General features: G+C 39.5%; 1 protein-coding gene across 3 annotated transcripts in view; it reads left to right on the plus strand.

The window, feature by feature from the left end:
- plch2a (phospholipase C, eta 2a) overlaps nucleotides 1-24,232 on the plus strand; it is a 191,929-nt gene that overhangs the window by 123,809 nt on the left and 43,888 nt on the right. The window contains exons 1-4 of one of the 3 annotated variants that reach the window (XM_069527294.1): nucleotides 3,729-4,603; nucleotides 12,632-12,778; nucleotides 18,453-18,696; nucleotides 18,984-19,113. In XM_069527294.1, coding sequence (XP_069383395.1) covers nucleotides 4,357-4,603; nucleotides 12,632-12,778; nucleotides 18,453-18,696; nucleotides 18,984-19,113 — 768 coding nt within the window. In that variant the 5' untranslated portion in view covers nucleotides 3,729-4,356. Of the gene's footprint in view, nucleotides 1-3,728; nucleotides 4,604-12,631; nucleotides 12,779-18,452; nucleotides 18,697-18,983; nucleotides 19,114-24,232 lie in introns of those variants that run through there. The other 2 variants (XM_069527292.1, XM_069527293.1) reach the window with 2 other exon arrangements.

The following is a 24,232-nucleotide window of genomic DNA, read 5'->3' on the forward strand; positions in this document are numbered from 1 at the left end:
GGGCCCCGCGGCCACGGTGAGTCCCCGCACGCCGGTTCTACTCCGAATGACCGAACATCAGCTCTCTCCACACTCCCTGTCCTCTGCTGCTCATAGACCTCTTTCAGACTTCTGCCACTTTGTTTGACATATTTCTTTTACGGTGTTTCTTTATGTCTTGATTGTTCTCATGTATTATATGCACATATAATCAATTAACCCTACAACAAAACAATGGCTGAAAATAATATAATAACACAAAGTAATAAAATCAAATAGAAAGAAATACACATATAGGGGACAGTACCTATGTATCCTGCCAGGACATTTGATTGAGGACAAGCTTTTTAGTTAAAAAAGCATTTAATTCATGTATTTCCTTCACCTGACAATGGTAACAGAGATTTAAACTTAATTCATTAATTAGAATACCCAGCTGCTGTGTCACTAATAGACCCAATCTATTTAATTGCAGCTTTACTGAAAAGCTCAGTTCCATACATTTTCTTCATGGTTTCTATAAAGTCTTGGCCTGTCCATTTTCTTGATCTAGTTTCTAGTCATACAGTAAAACTTTAAATATATATTTGTGGCTTAATGGGCAAGATATAGTATGTCAAACTTGAATGGGATCTTAATATCTAATCCATTTTTAATGATCTTGTGAATATTCTGCCAAAAAGGATCAATTACATTACCGTCCCAAAAAATGTGATGCTTGGCATTAACAGAACTTGCCTCCAACAGGAGTCCTTATTTTCACGTGAATCTAAAACAATATGTGGTAATGTACTCAATATTATGGGTCCTCTGATGAATTTGGCTAAAAAAATATACAGGAAACAGTGATTTATTTAATTTAAATGATTTTCAGTCTCTGGTTGTTGTAGAAGATTCAGATTTGGATGTTTTCCAAATAACTGTGTTGGGGAGATCAGCCCAACAATTCAGTAAATGACTCCAGTGGATGAGCACTAATAATAATAATAATACATTTAACTTTATTTAGAATTTAAAAGAAAGATACACTAAAGATAAAACCACAAATTCATTACACATTGAAAGCAGATCTGAATAGTTGGGTTTTGAGAAGGGATTTGAAAGTGGATAGCTCGGTGCAGTCTCTGGTGTCTCGGGGGAGAGAGTTCCAGAGGGAGGGTGCAGCTACAGAGAATGCTCTGTCACTCCAGGTCCGATGCTTGGTCCTGTGTGGAGAGGAGGTTTGGAGTCAGAGGAATGGAGGCTGCGAGAGGAGGTGGTGTAGTGCTTCAAGTGTGTGAGGTAGGTAGTGGCCTGGTTGTGGAGGCCTCTGTAGGTGAGGAGGAGGATTTTGAATTTATGCGCTCAGGGACTGGGAGCCAGTGGAGGCTCTGGAGGACAGGGTGATGTGGAGCAGGTGTAGGTGAGCAGATGAGCAGCAGAGTTCTTGATAGACTGAAGTTTATGGAGGAGTGCGGAAGATGTAATAGAAAAGGTGAGCTAGTTTCTTTAGGCTAAAAAAGGCAGTTCTGGTAGCTGACTGACATGATGTTTGAAGGTGAGGCGGTTGTCAGAGAAGATTCCAAAGTTGCGGATGTGACGGGAGGGAAACAGAGTGGCGTTTTCAATGGTAAGGAAGAAGTTAATGGTGGATCTAAGACCAATGATGATAACAATAATTTGTGTATCGAGGATTTGATTTCAGTTAGGCAGTTGGCGGTCATGCTCTCTATTTAATTATAGATAACAGTGGAATAATATGAAGCAGAAAAGCTTTTGGCCTCAGCAGTGGGCTGAGCACAGTTCTGTTTGTGATGAACTGAGAAGTCAATAAATGAAGGTTGTCCTTCTTCTGGATCTGCTTGATCATCATAAGTGCAACCTGTGGTCTGTGGAGGCCAGAGGCTGTCGATATTAATGAACGTTTTTTCGTCACATTCATGGCATTTGTTCACATTTTCATCGGCTGTAAGATGTTAGTTCATGATCTTTGGCAACAGAATTATTGGCATGATTAAAGTGAAAGCTTCACTGACCACTGGAATTCGGGTGATGAAACTGAATGTGAAGGGATCATTCAGCTTCATTTTCAAACTGGCAGGAATGTTAAAATATGGAATCAAAAAGTGGACACTTATATTATTACGTACTATATACTGATTTGAATTTTTAAAAAATGTAATGGCCTGACAAATAATTTTGTCAACAGGCAACAGGTGGGTTCTGTTTCGGAATATAGTTTCAGTCTTACTTCTACAAACGTGGGGCTATCACCACTAAGTAGTCTTGTTTTTAAAATCATAATGCTCACTTCAAGAATAAAGAAAGTCTCATTACGCTCACTGCCTGACAACTGCAAGAAGCTAACATTTCCGTGACTTGCTCGCTAACCTCTGGCTATCTTCTCTGGTTCAGTGGTGTATGTCTCTCTGGCTGAAGACTCAACAGGTTGCACGCAGGCAGGCGGGTTGGTTAGCGACAGTTACGCCGACCTTTCATTTTAATCGGTCCTAATGAAATGATTGTGAACCAAGATAAAAAAATAACTCTCGCGCTATTTTAACAGTCAGAATTAGACAAATGGCATAAAGAGAAATAGAGTGTTCCCCTCTGAAACCTCTCAGGGGCACAACAGTCTGTCCATCTCTTCGCACTTTTGTCAGACTTTGTCAGCTCTGTGAATGAAACGCTTCCATATTCAGTACCCGGCACCTGTTTGTCAAGTAGTGTGGGTGGTGAGAGATTTGACGACATTGGACACCACTCGCTGTGCTCGCACTACTGCATCCCACTGTCAGAAGTCAGTCTGACACATGACCTAGTTCGGTCTACAGTTTCACATTGTGTCGGAGGTGATAAGATGGAGTCTGAACAACCAGAGCTAATGGCCTGAATGTTTTGAATGGTTGTGGAAACTGGCGTCGTATTAATTCAAGCACAATTTAATTTAATTTAATAAGAACAGCTGAAATTGCTGAGTTTTGCTTAATTGGATGATTTACATGAAATGTGACAGAAGGTTTCAAAGGTTTTATTTGTCATCTGCACAACAGTACATGTTGGCAATGAAAATCTTAAATCCCAGGCACCTCAAGCAACTCAACATGCAAGTGTCATAAAATAAGATAAGAGTAACTAAAAATACAAATGACATACACTAGTGCAAATGAAACAATAAGTACAAATGTCAGTACTAGTGCACTTTTTTTTAAAAACATTATAAGGTGCAAAAAAATAAAATAAAACATTATAATAAAATAATAAAACATTATAAGGTGCTAAAATGAGATATATACATGTCAGGATTTAGCAGCAGCTATGGGGAGGTATGGACAGATATGAATTATTGCCCATATTATATTTTTATATTGGTAGGAAATATGATGAGTCGAAATGATAATGACAGAATGAGAATTATTATAAACTAAATAACTAAATATCAATTTTTGCTTATGAATATTATAATGTGAAAATAACTATGTTGTTTTAAACGTTTTAAAAGAAATGTAGTTTTCAGTTTGATCTGATACAGAACAGTGAGGCAGAGTGAGAGTAGAATAAGTGATAGAAGGCTTGTTTCAGGTGAAGCATGGCTGCGTTTGTGTGATGTCTGCGGACAGGTGTGGGGAATATCAGAGCTTCGTCTTTCCAGGACACACCTTCCGACATTAAACTGACTCTGTAATTGGTCCTGGAGCATAAAAGAAGCTGCCTCTTTACAAGAGGTCTGTGGTGTCCTATCATCCTCCCTCTCTCCCTGCAGGTCACTGCATTTCGCTCCACACATTTAGCAAATCTCCTAGACCAGGATTACTGCTTCCTAGGGATTTAGGATTTCTGCCTGCCCAACACATGTTACTGTTTGTGTGTCGTGCTTGCATGTCTTTTCTGCTTTCCATCAATGCAGCCGCAATCTCTCTTTCATAAGAAAACAGCCATTTTCAGCACTACTGATGGATGCTTGCTGAGGGAAGAAATGAAGTAATGATGGCCCAGCATGAAGACAAATTGAAGCTTTGGAGACATACTTCTGGGACTCTTTGACTTTTGAGATGGAAGAATATTGAAAAGACGGCGCTGCAATAAGCAGGAATTGCTGGGGCAATAACATCACAAGATTATTGACCAACTGTTGATTCCATTCGGAGACAGGATTTTTTTTTTCTCTCTTTTCTCCTCGGATTCTGCTTTGACTCTGGGAAGGAAATTACAAACTAGTTATGCTGAGTTTTTAAACTGGTGGAGTAATAAATGATACAGAACCTCATCTAATTAGAGTTCCTTAAAAAAAAAAAAGGCACTGTAGCTCATCAGCCTACACAGACACATTTGCTCTCTCATAAAATATCTGCGGGGACATCCCCTCAACTTTAAGGATAGCAACTTAAGTTATTCCAAATGAGCACATCCAAGAAGAACAGCTTTTTCTCCATTGGCCCAGTGTCGTCAGCCCTGATGTGTTCCACTGCCACGGCAACCACAGGAGACAAGCCAGGACCTCAGGCTAAAGGGGCTTTCTGCTCAGAGGAGGTCCAGGACAAGCTGAAGAGCCTGCAGCAGGCCCCTCTGTCCAATGTAGTGGAGGAGTTCTTCTGGATAGGCAGCAGCATTGTGGCTTTCTCTAAATGGAGACTTGGCTACATGGGTAAGAGAGATTTACAGAGTGAGACTGGTTGGATCTATAACTAAAATACGTTTCATCAAAAGTATGCACCAAAACCGGGAGTTGATTTTGCTCTTGTTTTGTGGTCCGGATTTGAGTAACTCATCAGTCTGGTCAGTCATGTGAGGAGATTGGCTCCAAAGAAAGGTTTCATGAACAAAATGCTGGGAGGACAGAGTAATGGCATTGAGTTTGGAATGAGATCATAATGTTTGAATTTGTTCCACAGGAACATTTTGAGTGAATGAGTGATTCTTGTTCCTGTCATTCATCATGACAAACCAATTCTTCTGCCTTGATGGTTTTGATATATAAAAACAAAATCATTGTGTGGTGGTCAAGGTTCATATTGTGACAGGCCTATACAAAAAAATCAATGGATGGATATTTTCATTCCAGTATGAAACGGTGATTGTCAAACTATTATTGGCAAACACTGTTCATCGTTTGTCTCAATAGCATCTCAGGATGTTATTAATTTGTCATCCTTCAGTCAAAGAGGCTGTGTGTTAAACCTTCACACCACCAGCCCGTCAGTTCTCATCAGGGTTGCCTCTTCACTGTCAGGCATGCGTGCAACATATGGCCACCAGACAATCCCTGTGAGCTTAACCTGGTGCCCTGACAGATGAGAGTAACTAACTCCACCTACTTGCCCCATATTGAAACAGTGGCAGCAGCCACCCAGGTCAATCTGCCACGTCAATTAGGTGACACCCACTCATCAGCCTTGTTGTGGTGGAGAACCGCCTACTGGTCTGTCACCTGTTGTCTGCTTCCTGCTTTAACCCAGTTAACCAAACAGCAGGAACACTTATCCCTGCAAAATACACAGGTTCGAAGTAGGTCGTCCCATTACAGAGCAGCCATGTTCTTCAGTATAATGTTAGTTAAAATCAGAAAACACAGACTCGTCATAACTTGTAAGAGACACAATGTGGACTGAGCTATTTATCATATTCCAACTGAGACATTTTCATATTCGCCAGTGTTGCAAGAGGTTTTTCTGGAGAAGGTCATAAAGTACTTGTGTCTGTACGTTTAAAGTGTTTTCAATTTATTTACCATTTGTTATTTTTAATGCTCTTCCCTAAACATGTACTATTGCATAGCCATAAGCAGATATTGGAGAAAGTCACAATTTCAAAAATGTGACTGAATGATCTGGGGTTTTATCAGCATTCTAATCTGGTGATAGTGTTGCCTTTATTGACTGATTTTTTACCTTAAAAGGAATGTGTTGACACAATATTGTATATGAACGTGTTCATTTTATATAGCATTTACTTTGTCATGTGTTAAGTCCTAATAAAAAGGACGTCATGTGTGGACGTGAACATGTTCAGGGGGAGAAAACAGGACTCAGATTAGCTCAGTTGTTGTCGCCCTGATAAATCCTGTTGTGTGCTCCCAGTAATCAAGCGTGCAGATAGAGTCTCAGCTTGTTTTCAGCCATTGGAACATCCAGTGTTCCTCCAAAGTTCAGCGTCTCCACATCAACACACTTTAGATCTGATGTTGTAACCATGGCAACAGGCCCAGGCCCTGACTAAATGGTTTAGCGTTCAGTTCTATTGTGTGTCTAGTGCTCCACTTTTGGTCTTTCTCTCTCCTTATCTCTACAAGGTGTTGAACATGTTTATACTGCAGTATATTTTTTTCTCTCAAAGACGGTCTGTAAGCGTACTGTCAAATTCTACAACAGTTCATCCCCCGGTCTTTGTCCCTGTCTACTGTGTCTTCACAGCACTTTGTTTTCTTTTATTTCCTTCCTACATTATTGCTTTCCACAATGTTGTTGCTTAGAATGTGGACACTGACAGTCCTGATGTATATTTAGTTAGTCGGATCATGACTCCGGGTTGTTCCAGTCACTTTAACCCTGATGTTCTGTCTATACGTGTTGTGTAGCAGGTTTAAAAGTGTGTCTCATAAACTCTGGAGCGAATCAGACAAACACAAAGTAAATGTCAGTCCTGTACGTGTCCTCATAACTTGTGATGGTGTTTGTTTCTGTGTGTTTGTTTCATGTGCTGCTGCCCCTACACTTGGGCGCGGCGCTATTCTCATTATCAGTGGCTGTTCGTGCTTGGATGGAAAGAGTTCTATCGATGTAACAACTGTCTTTTATTTCTATTGAGGACAAATTATATCGCGATAATTATCTTTGTCTTTTAACGCCCACCCCAACTTGTATCGTTGTTTCTGCAGTCCTCCTGACTTTGATTGCATATAACTGGAACACATGCTGCCCCAGTCAGTGATTGGACTTCTGGGACAAAACTCAGAACGAACTGCGGGCATAGTTAGCTGTTATTCCAGGTTCTGTGAAACTTCATATTGTTTCCACAGAACTCAGAGGGAAAGCATACCACCTATTATCCAGGCTTAACCAGCATTCCATAGGTTACGACCAAGCCAGAGATAATCAGATGCATTTCTTCCACCTCTTGCTGCTTAGTGGCTGCTGGTGTGTTCTGTTGTGTATGTGAAGTTACTGTTCAAACAATATTAAGGTCAGCTACTCTGAGTTACTGTATCATAGTATCTTGAATCTTTTTAATATACTCAGTCTCTTGACTCATGGGTAATTTCATTGCTGGGTTGATTCCTATCTCATAGCAGTGTTCTGTAACATTTTACTGCCGAAGCAAAGTTTTGGAAACCTACAGCCTCCCCAGACTTTTACTTCACCCTGGGGCAAAGCCCTATAAAAATCATGCTACTTCTACACGAGCGTTCCTCAGTAAAGTACAGTAAGAAGATATTTCAAAGATTTATTTGACTTCCCAAGGGGTTTCCCACGCACAGCCAGCTACATCACATGAGCAAACACATTCTCTCCTCAGCAGACTGCCTGGGAAGTGTGAGCAAAGTGTGGCCTCCTTCTGTGCCTTTTCATCCGTGAGTTAATTCTGTTCAAAGCAACTATAAGGGTGTGTTCCATGTTGAAACGATTCACTTTGGATTCAATTTGATGAGATTTAACCACTCACTCCACCGATAAAATCAAATTTGCACATGCAATGTGACAACACTCCTCACTCCATTTAGACAGTCGGATAATCCATCACTTTCCTTTTAATATCAGTAAAGCAAACACATGGTGGGCTGACAGTGGGAATGAGTTTTGTAGGCAGCGATAGTAGCAGATGGAAATATTGGCCAGAAGACCGTGATGGCTGTTAGTGTGTGCAACTCATCTTTGACAGGAGGAGGAGGATGAGCCACTTAGATCACTGACAGGAGATAGTTTTCAGCCGGGTGCCATCCTGACCTGAGAGGCCTACAGAGTCTGCATGCTCTCATTCCAGCCAAAACTTTGACAGCAGCTCATTTCATGGCTTACTGCCCCCTCTCTGACTGAAGGAGTGCAAATGCTTAGCTCTGTTACAGCCAGTGGCATCAGGCGCTGCAATCAGCCAGCAGCGATAGAAAGAACCTCTCACTTGAAATCAACAAATAGCTGCTCTGCACCCATGTTACATTAATAGCCCAGAGTCAAAGCTGTAAAAACATTTACATTTAGGGCATTTAGCCGACGCTTTTATCCGAAGCGAATTGAATATCGATGATACTTTTCTTTATTCTCCAACAGTTAATTGACTGATAACTGGTTTGTTTGTCTCTTATGTGTCACAGTTCATGTACAAAAGCACTGATTCATAATAAGTGGCCATAGTATAGTTATGACAGAGTTTTGGATTTGGTGCCTCAACATTGATATCAGGACACAGCATCTAACCAGGAAGTTGGTGGCTCCTTTGTCACGGCTCTACTGTAGGTGCGGCTGTGACTCTGGTGGTAGAGACGGTTGTTGAAGGTGTGCTCAAATAGAAGAACAGTACATCGCACGTGATTTGGCGTGTTTGTTCGTAATCACAGTCTCCCAGCTTTAGATTTCTCTGGTCAGAGAGGGTGGATTATTGTGAACGTGGATAGAGATGGTTGTGCGTGAAAATCCCAGTAGATAAGCAGTTTTTGAAATACACAGACCACATTCAAAGTCACTTAAATCCCCTTTCTTCCCCATTCTGATGCTCGATATGAACTTCAGCAAGTCGTCTTCACCACGTCTAGATGTCTAATTGCATAATTGCATTGAGTTGCTGCCATGTGATTGGCTATTTGTGTTAACAAGCAATTGAACAGGTGTGCCTAATAGAGTGGCCGGTGAGTGTATATCCTGAACACAGACCATTCTCCCTCTATCTGCAGCGTGCTTATAGTTAGAAATAATGTTTTTCAAAATCACTATTAGGATCTACGAAATTCTTTGTCTTGACAAACGGTGTACAGTGATGCATGTAGATTCTCCTCTCAGTCATTTGCACAATGATACACTGAGACAACTTTGAATTTCAGGGCTCAGTGAAATGTTTCCAAGCACTGCAGTGTTGTGTGTGTGTGAAAGTGTATGTGTTTTGAGTGATCCAGCTTGCACATGGGAATGATAGGACCCCTGCGTGGTGGCTGTGTGACCTACATGTAACCACAGAATGTTCAGTTACTGAAAGTGTGGAGGTCCAGTAGGATCCCTGTTCTATCTGCACAACACCTCCAACGTGCAGCTTGAATTATAGCATTATCACAATTGATCAAACAGAGCTTCCTGCTGATCCCTACATGGATATATAGGCATCTTGATAACACGCATTTCCCTCCCTCATAGTTTGTGGGTTTCTTTGTTGAGCCAGTTCTGACAGCTGTGAGTGAAGAACACAAGATCTCAATGGGCGAGTATAAAGTTGCTTACAATATGTCTTGAAATAATGACATCATGAAATATTTGTAAGATCCCTGTAATGACTTTGGAGGTCTAGTTTACATTGGAGACATTTTTCAGAGGCTAAAGAGTCACCATATTTGCACTTTTAGTAATATGATATGCCTTCATCGTCTGGATCATAAAAATGTACTTTACAGTACTAGCAGTTTGTGAAAGTTTATTATGTAGTTATGTCCTCCAGGTGAGACAATGGGTGGTTAAAAAAAATAAAGGTTCCACATCTCATTCAACAGCTTCTTGTACTGTTGGAACTTTAATGCATTGCAATAATTGAATGGCCCACAGACAAACAGATCTTTAACTCATCTAGTATTCATTCTTTTTTCATTGTTTGGGTGTTTTTCAGATACCAGTGCTAAATTGATACTATGAAAACTGTAACTGTGCCTTGATGATACTTTTTTTCTTAAAGGTACAGTGTGTAGAATCTTGTGATATCTAGTGTTGAAGTTGCATGTTGCAGCTGAACACCCCTCACCTCACCCTCTCCTTCCAAACATGAAAAAGAACCTGTGGCAGCTTCAGTTGTCATAAAAACTCAAAAGGTGTTTAGTTTGTCCAGTCTGGACTAATGTAAAAAACATGGCAGCCTCCGTAGAGAGGGTCCCCTCGATGTAAATATAAAGTATTTAAATATAAAGGATCTTTTCTGGGGTAAAGAAAACTACAATTCATACAATTTAGATGAAATGAACTAGTGAAAACATCATGAGGATTATTCTACATTAAATTTCTGCCAATAGTTCCCTTTCACCTAAATCTCACACACTGGACATTTAAAAAGCACAAATCTTAGGCAAATTAGAAGTTGACACTTTAAGGTTTTAGCTTAAGTTAACTTAAATATACAAATATAAAGAAGTGTAAAACTATTAAATCTAAACACTTAATAACATTTTCAGGGCATAATACAGCAAAAATACTCCAAACTCATCATAATTTGTGAATACCTGATTGTTTATACACTACACAAGTCTGTAATGTGGGAAAAGAAGCAATAACCATCTTACTCAGGGACAGGGCTTCACAAATTCAATGCAGCTTCCATTCACTGCATCAGGCTCAGGTTGGGTTTAGGTTGGGCTCAGTTTTTTTTTCTCCTGGGCTCAATAAGGTTCAGACAGAAAAACCCCCGATGCTTGTGTTCCTCCCTTTACGTAGAACTGTTTTCAAATATATTCTGCGTGTCCCAGTATCTGAATCATTTTGAGTGAAATATAGCCAGCCTACCAACCTTTTAGCTTCAGGTATTTTGTTGTCATGTCGGCTCGAGTTTCGCTAACTAGGCTAAACTTATGTGCTGCCAGATCCATGTAGAGCGTGTGTTGCCTCCAGTTAAGTGTAATGTTTACCAGGCACCTGCAGAGATGTTGAAGTTGCCTGTAAGCAAGGCAACGACTGCAGTACAGGGCTCAGGCACCGATATCTGTGTGATTCAGTCCAGCATGAATTATTGTGCATTTTAAAGCTTTACAGATCCCCACAGATAAGAATGCTTGCCTTTATAAGAATAGTAGAACCGATGGTGTGTATTGTTAACATTGCAGTGGCCGTGGTGGTGTGGAGCTGTGCACTTTGCTCATATAGTCCTGAGTAATTCAATAACAGAGGTTTAGAGAAGGGGACTGAACTACATTAACAATGCCCTGGGGATGGGCGCTTTGCAGTGAGACCACAGCAATGTCAAATCAATGCTAACTTGGTATAATCCACCACTGCTGGTTTGCATTTCTCACTAGGAGGTTTTGGATGTAGTGTATGTTGCATTCTGGTCAAAGAGGACAAAATGTGATCCAAGTTAAAAGTGTTGTTTTCTTGTTCCAAGTCAGTTTTACTAACCGACCACACATTATTTATATATTATAAATTATTTATATATTATTATATATATTAGTATATTATATTATTATGTATATATATTTATATATTATAAATTATTTATATTATATATATATTATAATATTATTATTATTATTTAGTATTTAAAGATGAAATAAAAGTATAAGATTATAATGATCCTTTTTTTTTTTATCATATTTTTGCCAAAAATTAGACTTCCCTACACCACTCTCTAAATCTAGTGCCTTTTGGAAATTCAATAGGCACCCAGAACAGCTAAGTCGTTTTGAGAACATGTTTGGCTTCCAAACTACAAAGCCTTGTGTGGGTAGGGTAAATATTCACTAAGCTTTCAGATCAAAGCGGGGATATGAAAATGTTTGCTATTGCTACATTGCAGACATTAGTAATTAAATGTGTTAACTTGCTGATCAGAAATGCACCTTCAACCTTTTTTTTTACAGAATGATCTGCTAAGAATGTTGTTAAATGACCTAAGTGTAGCATTACTCTCACAGCAGGCATGTTGGATATCAATGTGTGTCAGTGATGTGCTAGCCTTATGAAGAAATGTGTGTGTGGGTTGAGGTCCTAATTTCCTGCATGTTGTGGGTGTTTGATAGGATAAGCTGATAATTGATAGTATGACCACATGGGGTGTGACTGCATCCTAAGGGCATGTGGCTGTCCATCCCAGCCAGACAAGGCCGGATTACCACACCATTAGCTTCCTGTGGAGGACATTCTCTATCCAATTCTCTGCCAAAATAAAGCAAGGTCATGGACTTGTCTGTATTTTCAGACTCTGGCTTTCCTGTTTTCTTTTTTTTGGGGGGAGTGGGGTGTTGTTCCAAGTTAATCTACAGTGTAAAGGAGAGATCTTGTTAAAGGGTTATTTCATGAGGAAACGACTTCTCGCTGCCGTCTCTTTTCTTGTCTCTTCCTTGAAGCAAAGCCCTGTCTGTAGTGACAAGCACATCCAATGTGTTTGTCTGATGGGTGGGTAGTATACTGATATATTTGTGTGGACCATTTGGAAATTTTGGACTTGGTTTTGGTTTTAGGGTTATGGACAGAAGTATGTAAGGGTAAGGCATTTAGTTGTGATGGTTAAGTTTTGCGTGAGGGGCTAGCAACTCCATTATGTCAATGAGTGACCTCAATAAGACAGAAGTACAAGTGTGTGTGTGTGTGTGTGTGTGTGTGTGTGTGTGTGTGTGTGTGTGTGTGTGTGTGTGTGTGTGTGTGTGTGTACATAATGTATTGTATACAGATTTCTGCCTGTCATTCACTTTCTTTTAGTTGCAGTGCACATTGTCTGCTTCCTTTTTGACAACCTCCCATTCTTTTTTTCTTTCTCTGTCTTGTTTCCTTGCCTCCAGTGGAGAAATGTATGAGCTCCATGCAGATGGGAACCCAGATGGTGAAGCTCCGTGGTGGCTCCAAGGGACTGGTGCGGTTCTTCTATCTGGACGAACACAAGTCCTGCATTCGCTGGAGACCGTCGCGCAAGAATGAAAAGGCCAAGAGTGAGTGTCCTCTTCCCTCTCAGGCTCTAGGGAACAGCATTTCAGCGTTTAGCTCCTATGGCTGAATGTGTTCAAAATTCTAACACATGGGAAGCATCCATGCCATATTTTTTTTGAAAGACGAGGGCTGATTGAATGTTACCAGGCATCCCACCAGCATATTTTCACTCAGAATCTCCATATGTCATCCTTCTGAGAGGCGGCGTGTCACTGTTGATGATTCAGAAGAACAGACTGTTTTCGTAAACAGATACAGAATTAAGTGCATTTCATTTTTGGACCTTAGCAGATGAGTAGTATTAGCTACTTGTTTTTTACTTTCGAGTAAACATTTCAAATGTCATAAAATAATTATAAATGTATGAGTTTGGCTACTGTAAATGCACAGCTTGAATTACAGGTGTGTACATCAACATTAGATAAAAGTATTATACCTGGTAAACCATCTGTTCTACTGCACACCCATAATAAGGCATATCAAGTTAAATAAATGAGGTTAAAAAAGATAAATATAGTTTTTTAAGAGATATATATATCACATCGGTTGGTAGCTGGTTTTAAAATATTCAGATTTTCAGATGCACTGTTAAAAGGTCAATTGCTGTGGGAAGAAGACACCAGATGAATTGCTAAAACAGTTTTTACACTGTCTTGTGCTCATTCACTTTTGGATGTTTCCTCAGTAACACTGCTAGAACCTGTCAAAACAATTGCTCTCTGTCTAGTCAACTCGAGGTGATTTTCTTTTGAGTTTGTGGCATCACAGGATCTCGAGACATTGCTGTTTTCCTGTATTAATCACTTATGGCCACAATGGAAGCGGCAATTAGAGCAATAAATGCACATCCATCCGTCACAGAGCCGACACATAGAGACAAATAACCATCCATGCTCCCATTCGCAACTACAGGCACTTCAGAGTAACCAGTATACCTGTCTTTGGACTGTGGGAGGGAGCCAGAGAAAAGTCACACAGGGAAATATGCAGAGTCTTGATTTAAAGTAAAGATCACCTGGGTTATCCTGTATTGTTAATCACTATATTCAGAGCATGCATTAGTAACGGAGACTTGTTCATCACTATAATTCACCAGTACCTACGTGGCCTGTTTATCTGATAGTGTTGGACAGGCTTTAAGTTTTGATGGATTTAGTTCTTGCCCATATACAGTTTCTCAGGGTCTGATGTGTTATGTTGTTTGGAAATGGACATTTATTTTCAGTGCACAGTATCTGCAACAGGCAAACAAAACAGTTACCTGCAGTGTTTTAGAATAAAATAAGTCTAAGGGACTTATTAGCAGCAGCTCTCAGGATGGTTAGTTCTCTCATGGGGGCTTAGGGGCTCAGTTTCCTGTTCCTCTCCCTCCTCTGTAACCCTGGATTTAATAAGCTCCTTAAATCGACTTAATTATTCATCAGATTTAATCTGCCCAAACAGTGTCTTCTACACACAGGCCGCCCAGTGAAAAAAGATACACACACTTCACTGGCAGATCAGAACTTCCATCCATTGACCTGTACATCTTCTGCTACTTATTCTGCATCAAACCATGGTGCAGCGGGTTAAACAAGGTAGTCCAAATGTACCTCTCCCAGCAAGTTCTGGGTCTATCCTGGGGTCTCTCAGATATCCTCCAATTGAAGGTGCAGATGAATAATTTTGATCACATGCATGAATCACATTGACTGGCTTCTTTTGACTCAAAGGAGCAGTGACTGTACTCAGAGCTCCCTCCAGATGTCTGAGCTCGTTACCCTATTCTACCCCATCTCTTCTGTAAGCTCATATTCCTGATCACATTTTTTTGGTCACTATACAATGACCAAGGGTTATGGTTAACAGAGACTGAAATAAATTGGTTTCCGCAGCCTTGGCTGCCACACAGCATAAATAACACCTGACTTGAGGTCAGTACAGTTACGGCTTATATATGACAGACACTGAAAACTAAATCATGGCATTTATCCTTTGTGCTAAATCAAACCTTTCACAGTTGGATGAGTAAAACAGGGACAAAAATGATCGATGGAGAAACTCTGGATTCTGATCTGAAAATACCATCAATTCTATTTGAAGACAGTAAACAGTAAGCTGCTTTCACACATCACAACGGAGAACATCTTTTCTCTTAATCCTCCCACATCAGATTTACTGAATGTGTCATATTTGAATACACTGCCTTCTCTTAGCTCTTAGAGCCATAACTTCCATTCTTAAGGCAAATGTATGGTCCCAGCTGTTAGTCACGCCCCACCTTACAAAGCCTTACACCGTGTGTGTCCCTCCATCTTTCATGTGATACTCTGACAGTTCTAAGTCATTGGATTAGGATACAACAGATTGGCCACTCTAGCCTTTACTAGGAGGATAGTCCTTTGCATTTTGATATTCAATGCTACCAGTTTCAAGGGGCTTATCAAAGTGCAGCCACCAAGTGCAGATAAAGAAACAAACTGGTCCCTGGCTACAGACGCAGGGACCACAGACTGCTCCACAGTCCAGTCACAGCGCCACATACACCTAAATATATAAACATATTCTGAAATTCAAATAAATAATTTCATGAAGTATTCCTCATCAGAAAAAACCTCATCGAAAGAGTATGTTCATTTTTGATCTAACCGTGTGTTGTTTATATAAAGATTTTCTATCATTTAGTCTGATTTGTGATTAATATGTTTTATCAGTTTTCCTTTACTGTCTTACCTTAATTTGTGTTACTTAACTTTCCTACATCACTGATAAAAAAATTTACCCAAAAACAAACATTTACAGTAAGGCCAGTAAAACCCTTTCTTGTTTTTAATCTTTCAGATAAAATCCTAGGAATCAAGGAATAAGTCCCTTAATAAATTGTTGTACCATCTGAGCAGTTTATAAGATAATGGTTAGTGAATACCTTAGGGGTACATCACTTCTGAGAAGCAGGTCCCTAGTTCCACTCCCACCCTGTTACCTGCCTCCCCTTCACTATCACACACACATTAAATTACAAAGTAATGTGTGACATTAGTCACATGTTACATCCCTGCTTCTAATATACATTTCTTAAAACACATCAGACATTCTATCAAATTCTATTTCAAATCAGCACCTTCAACTAGAGATAATCTTACTGATCTTATGTCATGGGTCCTCTGTAAATATTACTAAATGATTACTCGAATCCTCTGTAGGTCTAACTACATTATTACGTGCCACCATAACTATGACGAAATCTGTCCACAGACAGACATACAAACCTGCACCTACTCAAAACTGCCTCTTTGGTAGATCCTCTTATGATAGGTGTCTACAGGACCATATTTTGGTGTGATGAGATGTACACTGATTTACAAAATGAGAACACTACTAGCAACACGGCTGAGGCTTTAATTGTCCAGAAAACCAAACAAAGAGAAGTTATGGTCAAGGGGTATGTTAGTAAGATTTACAGAGTATTACACAATATCAATGTCAGGTCTATGCACAGCCATGTTTCTCTGGCTACCAGCTGTCATCACGAATGTGCATGTGATCATGAATGAACACGATATGTCAGAAGGTCAGCAAAAGCCCCAACAGCATCATTCTCTGAGGACAAACTAACTGACGTCATCAGCCTCAAGCTCTACTGCGAGCAGCTTATCAAATATTCCAGGCAGTAGTAGTGGCGGATTGACTTATGTAGCAGATACCTGGTGTGTACTCTTGCATGATTTATAGAAGCGCTGCGATCAGGGAAAGCACATGTACCCATGTAGCATCTCCAGCTGCTGGGTTTGTGGAGATCACCGGCAGCCACGTGGGAACACACACAGGCACATTGACTGTCATGTTGAATCCATCGTTGACATCCAGTAGTTTGTATGCAGTACATTTAACTGCCACAATACCACAGGTTCTACCGTACAGCCTGAGGGAATGTGTGTGTCTGTGTGTTGTGAGAGAACATGTTCATATAGGACAGTTCATGTTTTATGAATGTGTAAGTAAATAATGTTTTATCCATGAGGTATTGTATGACAATAGGACAGAGGGAGGCAGTGCAGGTCACGTGTAATGGACATCTCTTGTAGATATTGTTAGTGACTGGGGCATGAACCTTGTCCACAGAAGTTCCAAACTAGCAAGAACTACTTACCATGGTGATGCTTTCATGGAGAAAACACATGAATGACTCAAGGCAGTTTCTCCCAGTAAAATGTGATTACCATCTCATAAATGCTGTATCTTGATAAACAGTTCTCTGGGCACTGCTCAGTGGGTTGAGTACATTTTATCCTCTGTATCAAGAAGCCTGGAATCAGACACAAGAATTTTCCTCATTTAACTATCCACTTCAATTGATTCACTAATGCATAAGAAATGTTCATAACCAGGGGGGATACCAAAACAGAACAAGGATTGAGTTGGGTTTAAACATATTCTTACACATTTCAGTGCCAATACACTGATTTATTTACAACCACAATAACAACCCTGACCACCACATAATGACTGATACTTGTTTTAAATGAGACTCATCTTTCTTCACAGCTATGTGCATCAATTCACTGAATCCATCCTGACTGAGCTTGCTCGCTCTCTCTTGCTTGCACAGATACACCGACAGACACGTACACACACACACACACACACACACACACACACACACACACACACACACACACACACACACAGTGTCATCAGACACATCTAGAGGCTCACACTGGGTAATGACAACATAATTTGGTCTTCATGAACACGAACAACGTACATGATTGTTTGCATATAGAGCAAGCGAGTGAGATGTGATCACAGTGATCACAGGAGACACGAGCTGACAGGAGACTTGTGATCAGATCTCTCAGGAAGGATGTTGATACCAGGTCTAAACAGGGCAATTTAAAGGTGTTCAGGTCTTAAGCAGTCACAGGAGACACCAGCTTTGAACATGTCCTTAAGTATCTAAGGTAGAAGTACTCATTAGATGATTACTGGGATATTATTTATGGAGCATTGTGTAAGTAGTATTTTACTTCTTAGCTTATTTTAATTGCCTTATTCTGATTAGTTTTTAAATCTTTAAAAAAAATTTTTTTTTGAAGTTTGATCAAATTTAATCTATTAAATCTGACTAGGAAAAGTAACTAGTGACTGCAACTGTCAGTTAAATGTAGTGCTGTAAAAAGTATTACATATATTTCTCCTGAGATGAAGTGAATTATTTTACCACAAATACTATATATTAATATATATACATCGAACTGGATGGTTATCAGCGATTGATTGAGTCCACCGTCGGTTGTTTCCTCGTTTTTTTAGGGGGTGGATTGTTTTTATTTACAAATATAATGGTCTCCATCAGATAATTCCTTCAACTGTATAAATGAGCCTACGAACTGGCACTCGCATATATTATATGATATTTTTGTATTCATTTACTTCATCCTCCCTTTCACACTTTCTTTCTGGACCAGCTACAGTTTAAACGTTGATTTGTTTGTAGACTCCACATTATTCACACTGATCGCCACTTAATGATCGATGCCTTTCTTAAGTGAGTAAAATCTTCCTTCATGGCTGCATGCTTTCAATGTTGTATCCAGCCCCTCCTGACTTTTACCATAGTGCCCAACCCTAACCTAAATTGTTCATTAGCAAATGCATTTCTTCACTGACTTGCTGATTTTCTATTTGCTCCAATAGTCTCCATCGACTCCATTCGAGAGGTATGTGAGGGTAAACAGTCCGAGATCTTCCAGCGGTACGCAGAGGGCACCTTCGACCCCAACTGCTGCTTCAGCCTGTACTACGGAGAACATGTGGAATCTCTGGACCTGGTGTCTGGCACTGGAGAGGAGGCGAGAACCTGGATCACAGGCCTGAAATATCTGATGGCAGGCATCAGTGATGAGGACAGCCTGGCCAAGAGACAGCGCACTCGAGACCAATATCCTTCATTTACATAGTTACACAGGAGGCAGCTTGCCCAATTATTGGCCTGGTGATTATAAGGTACAACGTTATCCATTGAATAGTACAGAAAATGATTATTGCGATTGGAGGGTTTATATAAGAATTTAGAAATATTAAGATATGCGGTTAAAAGCATGATGAGCAGAATTTATTTGTTACATTGACACATGTGCTCTCAGTAAAAACATCCAAGAGCAGCAGCAGCAGCAGCAGCAAGGAGAAGACTACATGTCAACTTTCCTTAACCCACCATGGCATCACATGGCTGAAGCAGACCTTCACTGAAGCTGATAAGAATGGCGACGGCAGCTTAAGCATCAGCGAGGTCCTGCAACTCCTGCACAAACTCAACGTCAACCTGCCCCGACAGAAGGTCAAGCAGATGTTTAAGGTACAGAAACAACAAGGCCAGAGCCACATTCAAGTGCAAACACAATATCGAGTAGGGCTGTAACGATTCTCAAACTGTCCAAATGTCCACGAGTTGGTTCAGAGCAATGAGGAGGTCAGAGATGATCGTCTGTTTTACCTTTACAAAAGAGTGTTGTAAAGTCTGTGTGTTGTTGCCGCTCGGGAGCAGAAACCTTCTCTCTAAAGTCAGAGTCAGGATGAATTCATCTGGTGGATTGTTTATTCCCTGTGGATTTTCCCTGGAGAACACAGAGGTCCAAATCGAACTGTGGATTCGGATAATCGCTACAGCCCTACACTCAAGTGATTTTCAGATCGTGAACAAGTATTTGTGTCTTTGAATTGACTTTGGATGTAAATGCTGCATGGAAAAAAAAGCTTTGCATCTTTTGCGTTTTGGTCACCAGGACTAAAAATTAATTTTTCCCTGAGGGTGTTTTCAGGTTTAAACACTCCTGAGGACATTCTGGAGAAGCTCAGTTTTGGGGCAGAAAAACAGTTTTTGCAAAAACGATCTGTTTCGAAATTGAACTTCCTGTGGGCTCTTGTTTAGAAGTAGAAGATCATCCATATTTGATTTTAGTGACCGTGATTGGTCATTCAGATATTCAGAGCAACACGGGACCATCTACAGTTGGATGTAATTTTTCTATATAACAATCGCCTTAACTCACTCATGCACGGCCGGAGGCTGCCTTAAACCTTCATTTGCTAATTCCTGTTCAAAGTTGTTACATTTTGAAAATAAAGCTACTGCAGCTATTTGCCAGAGAACAGTGTTGTCCAGCTCATTAAGTGAGTAATTGGGCTTATCATTTGAGACTGCAGTAGTTTCTGGCAGACTGTGAATGAACAGTAAAGACAGTGACTGATTATGATTGCTACAGATGTCAGCTTACACACAGCACAGCCGCTTTGTTACACACCACAGGGATTACCATGCTGCCAACTGAAGTGTGTTGTTGTAGCCCTCCATCAATAAAGTAGCTAGCCTGTTTGTTAACACTAAGTCCAGCGGCCTGTTGATGGTCACCCATATGGTGCTGCTGGGTCACAGATGGCCTCTGGTGTAATGCAGGATAAATACAACAGGGACTCATCTGGCCCTGGTGTGTGTGTGTGTCTGTATCTCTGTGTGTCTCTGTGTGTGTGTGTGTGTGTGTGTGTGAGTGAGTTTCTTGGCTTAACCTACTTAGTGAAGAGGAAAAACCTGTGGACTTGATCTCTTTCCCTGTCTGAAGAAGTTAACTGATGAGTCTGTACTGGTGTAAATAATCAAATTACATTTCAGAGCGCATGCTGTACATGCATGTCTGCATATTAATGAGGATACATTACAACTCTGTATTAATTGTGAAAAATCTTTTTGAAGGCTGGATTAATTGCAGTGTTGCTGTATTAGAATGTAAATAAGTTACAGATTTTTGTAAGGATACAGTAAGTATATAGAAATTATGTACAATTACTGTGAAATAAGTAAAAAAAAAGGGGTTCTTCTACCAGAATAAGTCTGTTGAATGCTGTTTTCTTACTACTATGTTTTACAGTCTAGAATGGATGAAATATATATTAAACAGATATTTGAATTCATGAACAAGATGATGACAAGCAGCTCATGATCTAAATCAGCGTGTGAAGTGTGTGTGTGTAACAAACCATAAATAATGGTTTTACCGTTGCTATATTTGGGAAGCCAACAGATATCTTACCTGACATGGTATTGAATATTAATCAAATCAGTGATAATTACAGATCTGTAGCTATACCTGGCTAGTTAAAGTGTTTTCATAACTAAAAAAATATAGTAAAAAAAAAAATAAGTAAAATACAAAAACGATGAGCTTATCTTGCTAAAACTTAGACAGAAAGATGGAGTAGTTTAATCCCAAAAGGAAATTGCAGTGTTACAGCAGTCAAGTCACATAAATCAAAAACAAATGAGATAGGAAGAAAGATAATTAAATGACAAAAAGACAAATAATAGAAAATAAAAACAAACAAAACAGACACGGAGAAAAGATAATAACCTTTTAAATATTTGATGTTTTGAATGTACTATGATTATCTCACTGAGTGACAGACAGATTGAGTAAACCTTAAAATATTTTGCTTTTACACCCACTGTAAATCCATGTCTACATTTTCCACATCAAAACAAGCTCATTTAGACTTTAGTTTCCTCTGCTTTTCAGTGTCTGGGCAGTCAGAGAGCAGCGTCTCCAGGCATTTACTTTTGATGGGAAGCCAAGTGGACACACTGCAGCCTCCGTGTCCATCTGATGTGATTTACTGTGGGGTTAGCTAGAAAGGAAGATTGTTAAAAAAAGTTGTTGTTTCAGAACTGTGTTCAGAGAATAAGAAAACTGGAGTTGTCATCCAATTAGTAAAAGGAGTAAACAGCTGAGTTATTCAGTAGCTAATGCAAATCACTTTTGGTTCGACAGAGTTACAAAAAAACACAAAAAAAACTTGCATCTTGTTAATCAGTCAGAGTTACAATCTTGATTCAATTTGTCCACGATTTCTTCATCTACCCAGAGATAAGACATGTAATTCCATCGCTTGTGAACATTACAATTGGAGATCATTAGCATTCTTTAAGTTGGCAAGTTGACCTCCAGTTAACATGTCTCACAAATTGATCCAAAGGTGAATAAAAAAATCTATTTTTCTGTACATTTAAACCAGTACAGGAGTTACAGTCATGATATCTACTCTAAAGAAAAACTAACATACCACCATTGGAATGTGGACATACTTTTAATGGTGCTAAATCCCTATCATACCAGGGACCTGATGGCTAATGATATGTCACGATATGAAATTTTGGTGCTATGTTTATTGTCAGAGGAAAGATCACGGTTTTCATGATTATCAATACTATTGAAGGAAAAAGACAACAAACATTATACAGCAAATTTATATAGCTAATAATATTGCTAATGAAATAAAATATTTATTATTATCATCAACTATATCCATTTAGTTTTTATAGTGTAAAGTTTGGCTATTTAAAAGTAATTTATGTGAGCAATTTTATTCAGTTGCCTTATTGTGGAAGGTCGGGCAGGGAATTTGTGTTTCATGTCACAATAAGCAATATATCTGTATGGGACTTTAATTGTGGAAGTTCTGTTTTGGGAGAAAAGTGTCTTACACATTCTTCGTGTCCTTATTATGCTATTACCTCTCAGTATGTATATATATATATATATATATATATATATATGGAGAAAAAGCTTTGAAGAAAACAGAGACTGCCATGCTATGGTGAATTAATCCATAGCTGTTGAGTTAAAATGCAGTGCACATGCCTGTTAACAGCTTAAGTAACTAGATTCATTCATAATGAATAGGAATGGATGGAATTAGATATTTTTTTTCCAAAAAAATAAAACACAGCTCTGCTGCTGCTGCGGTTGTGTTTTCCTCCTGTGGCAATGATGTGTCCTGAATAAGGAGCTTAAAAATAATACTTTCACCTAAAGAAGGAATGATGATGCTAGTTAACTGGTGCTGTGTTTTTATGTTTCCATCTTGTCAGTGTTTGTTCCTCAGTGATTTTTATAGCAACAAAATATAACAGCAACAATTGATCTGTATCAGTGCAGCCTTGCCACAGCACAGTGCTGGCTGCTTAGAGCAGAGCTCAGCGTTCAATAACTCTTGTCTAATGAGTAATACTGTCTGCATGCATCTGTGCCTGTCACTTAACTGTCACTTGGTCACAACTTCAGTGGCGACTAAGTGACATCTACGCAAAACCAACTGTTGAGTCTGGTCACGTCAAGTGTTTGCCTTGTGTGTCTGAGTCATTTGGAATTCTGTGTATCGACCACGGTGGTGACAGTGGAGGCTAAATGTGTCAGTGTGGTTTTGAGCTGGGGTTCCGAAAAGTGTTGAAGGTACTTTTACCACCAAGTCTGCAGGTTAGCGGATAAGATCAATGCCTTCGTTATGGTCTGTGCTCTGGACTGCACAGTTTCTTCTCTAGGGCAGCTATTGATGAATATGTTCTGCTTGGATCCTGTCTCCGAAAAGGTTGTCATCGCACCTCTGCGATTTGCACTATGTGGACACATCTACAGCAAGAAGAGAGAAGAGACTCTCTTGAGACTCTTTAAAACCACAAACCTGTAGATTCTTTCCTAGTGATGTATATTCAATAGAATTCAAACTACCAAATTCAATGCAGTGTTCACTTGAATTACCATTCTGCCACTGCCCCACAGTTGTCTATGGTACATAAATTCCATTAAATTCCTGGTGATGAAGCCTCAAAGATTTACTATATGAATAAATCATTTGCTTTTAAAGCTAAAATAATGCAATTATTTGTCTTTGGGAAGGTGCCATGGATCCCAAGCTACAAGCTTAATTTGTCTGAGAACTCAGAGATACATCTCCTCCAAAAAGCATGATGAAACAAAAATTAAAACGCAATCCAGACATTTTCATTTGAAGTTCTTTATTGAAGTAAACCCATACTCAGATTATTGGTACAGATGTCCACAGTCAAATAATAAAATGCCTTTAGAATCAAATTGACTTGCTGTCAAAAGACAAACTCATTTTAGATCTACAGTACTTTCTAAGGGCAGTGTGAACTGAGCTGCTCAGAGGCCAAGATCTGACTTGCACAGACGTCATCGCCCTACAGTGAGTGGCTGCCTCCGGTGCTGCTTGGCAAATGGAGCTGCTCACAGACGGCCTCATTCAACTGAGGCAAGGATTACACAGGTCATGGTGTGACATACACTAGTGGTCTAGCTAACCTTGTTCTAGTACACAACGAGAGTGAAGCAACCGTAACGCTCTTTTATATGCTGTTTGTGTGTGTTTTCAGCACATTACCTAGCAAAACGTCATCTATTGTGAAATATAAAATATATTACAATAAAATATGCAAACTAGTGTTTTCAATATAAATGTTGTCAAAATGTAATCATTTGTGATTTAATTTAAGGTTCAGTGTGTGAGATTTAGGGATCTATTGTCAGACAGAAATGTAATGTAGAATAATTCTCATGATGTTTTCACAAGTTTGTTTCATCTAAACTGTATGAATTGTAGTTTTCTTTACCCCAGAAAAGAACCTT

This window comes from Paralichthys olivaceus, chromosome 6 (genome assembly GCF_024713975.1).
Source record: "Paralichthys olivaceus isolate ysfri-2021 chromosome 6, ASM2471397v2, whole genome shotgun sequence".
Taxonomy (NCBI): Eukaryota; Metazoa; Chordata; class Actinopteri; order Pleuronectiformes; family Paralichthyidae; genus Paralichthys; species Paralichthys olivaceus.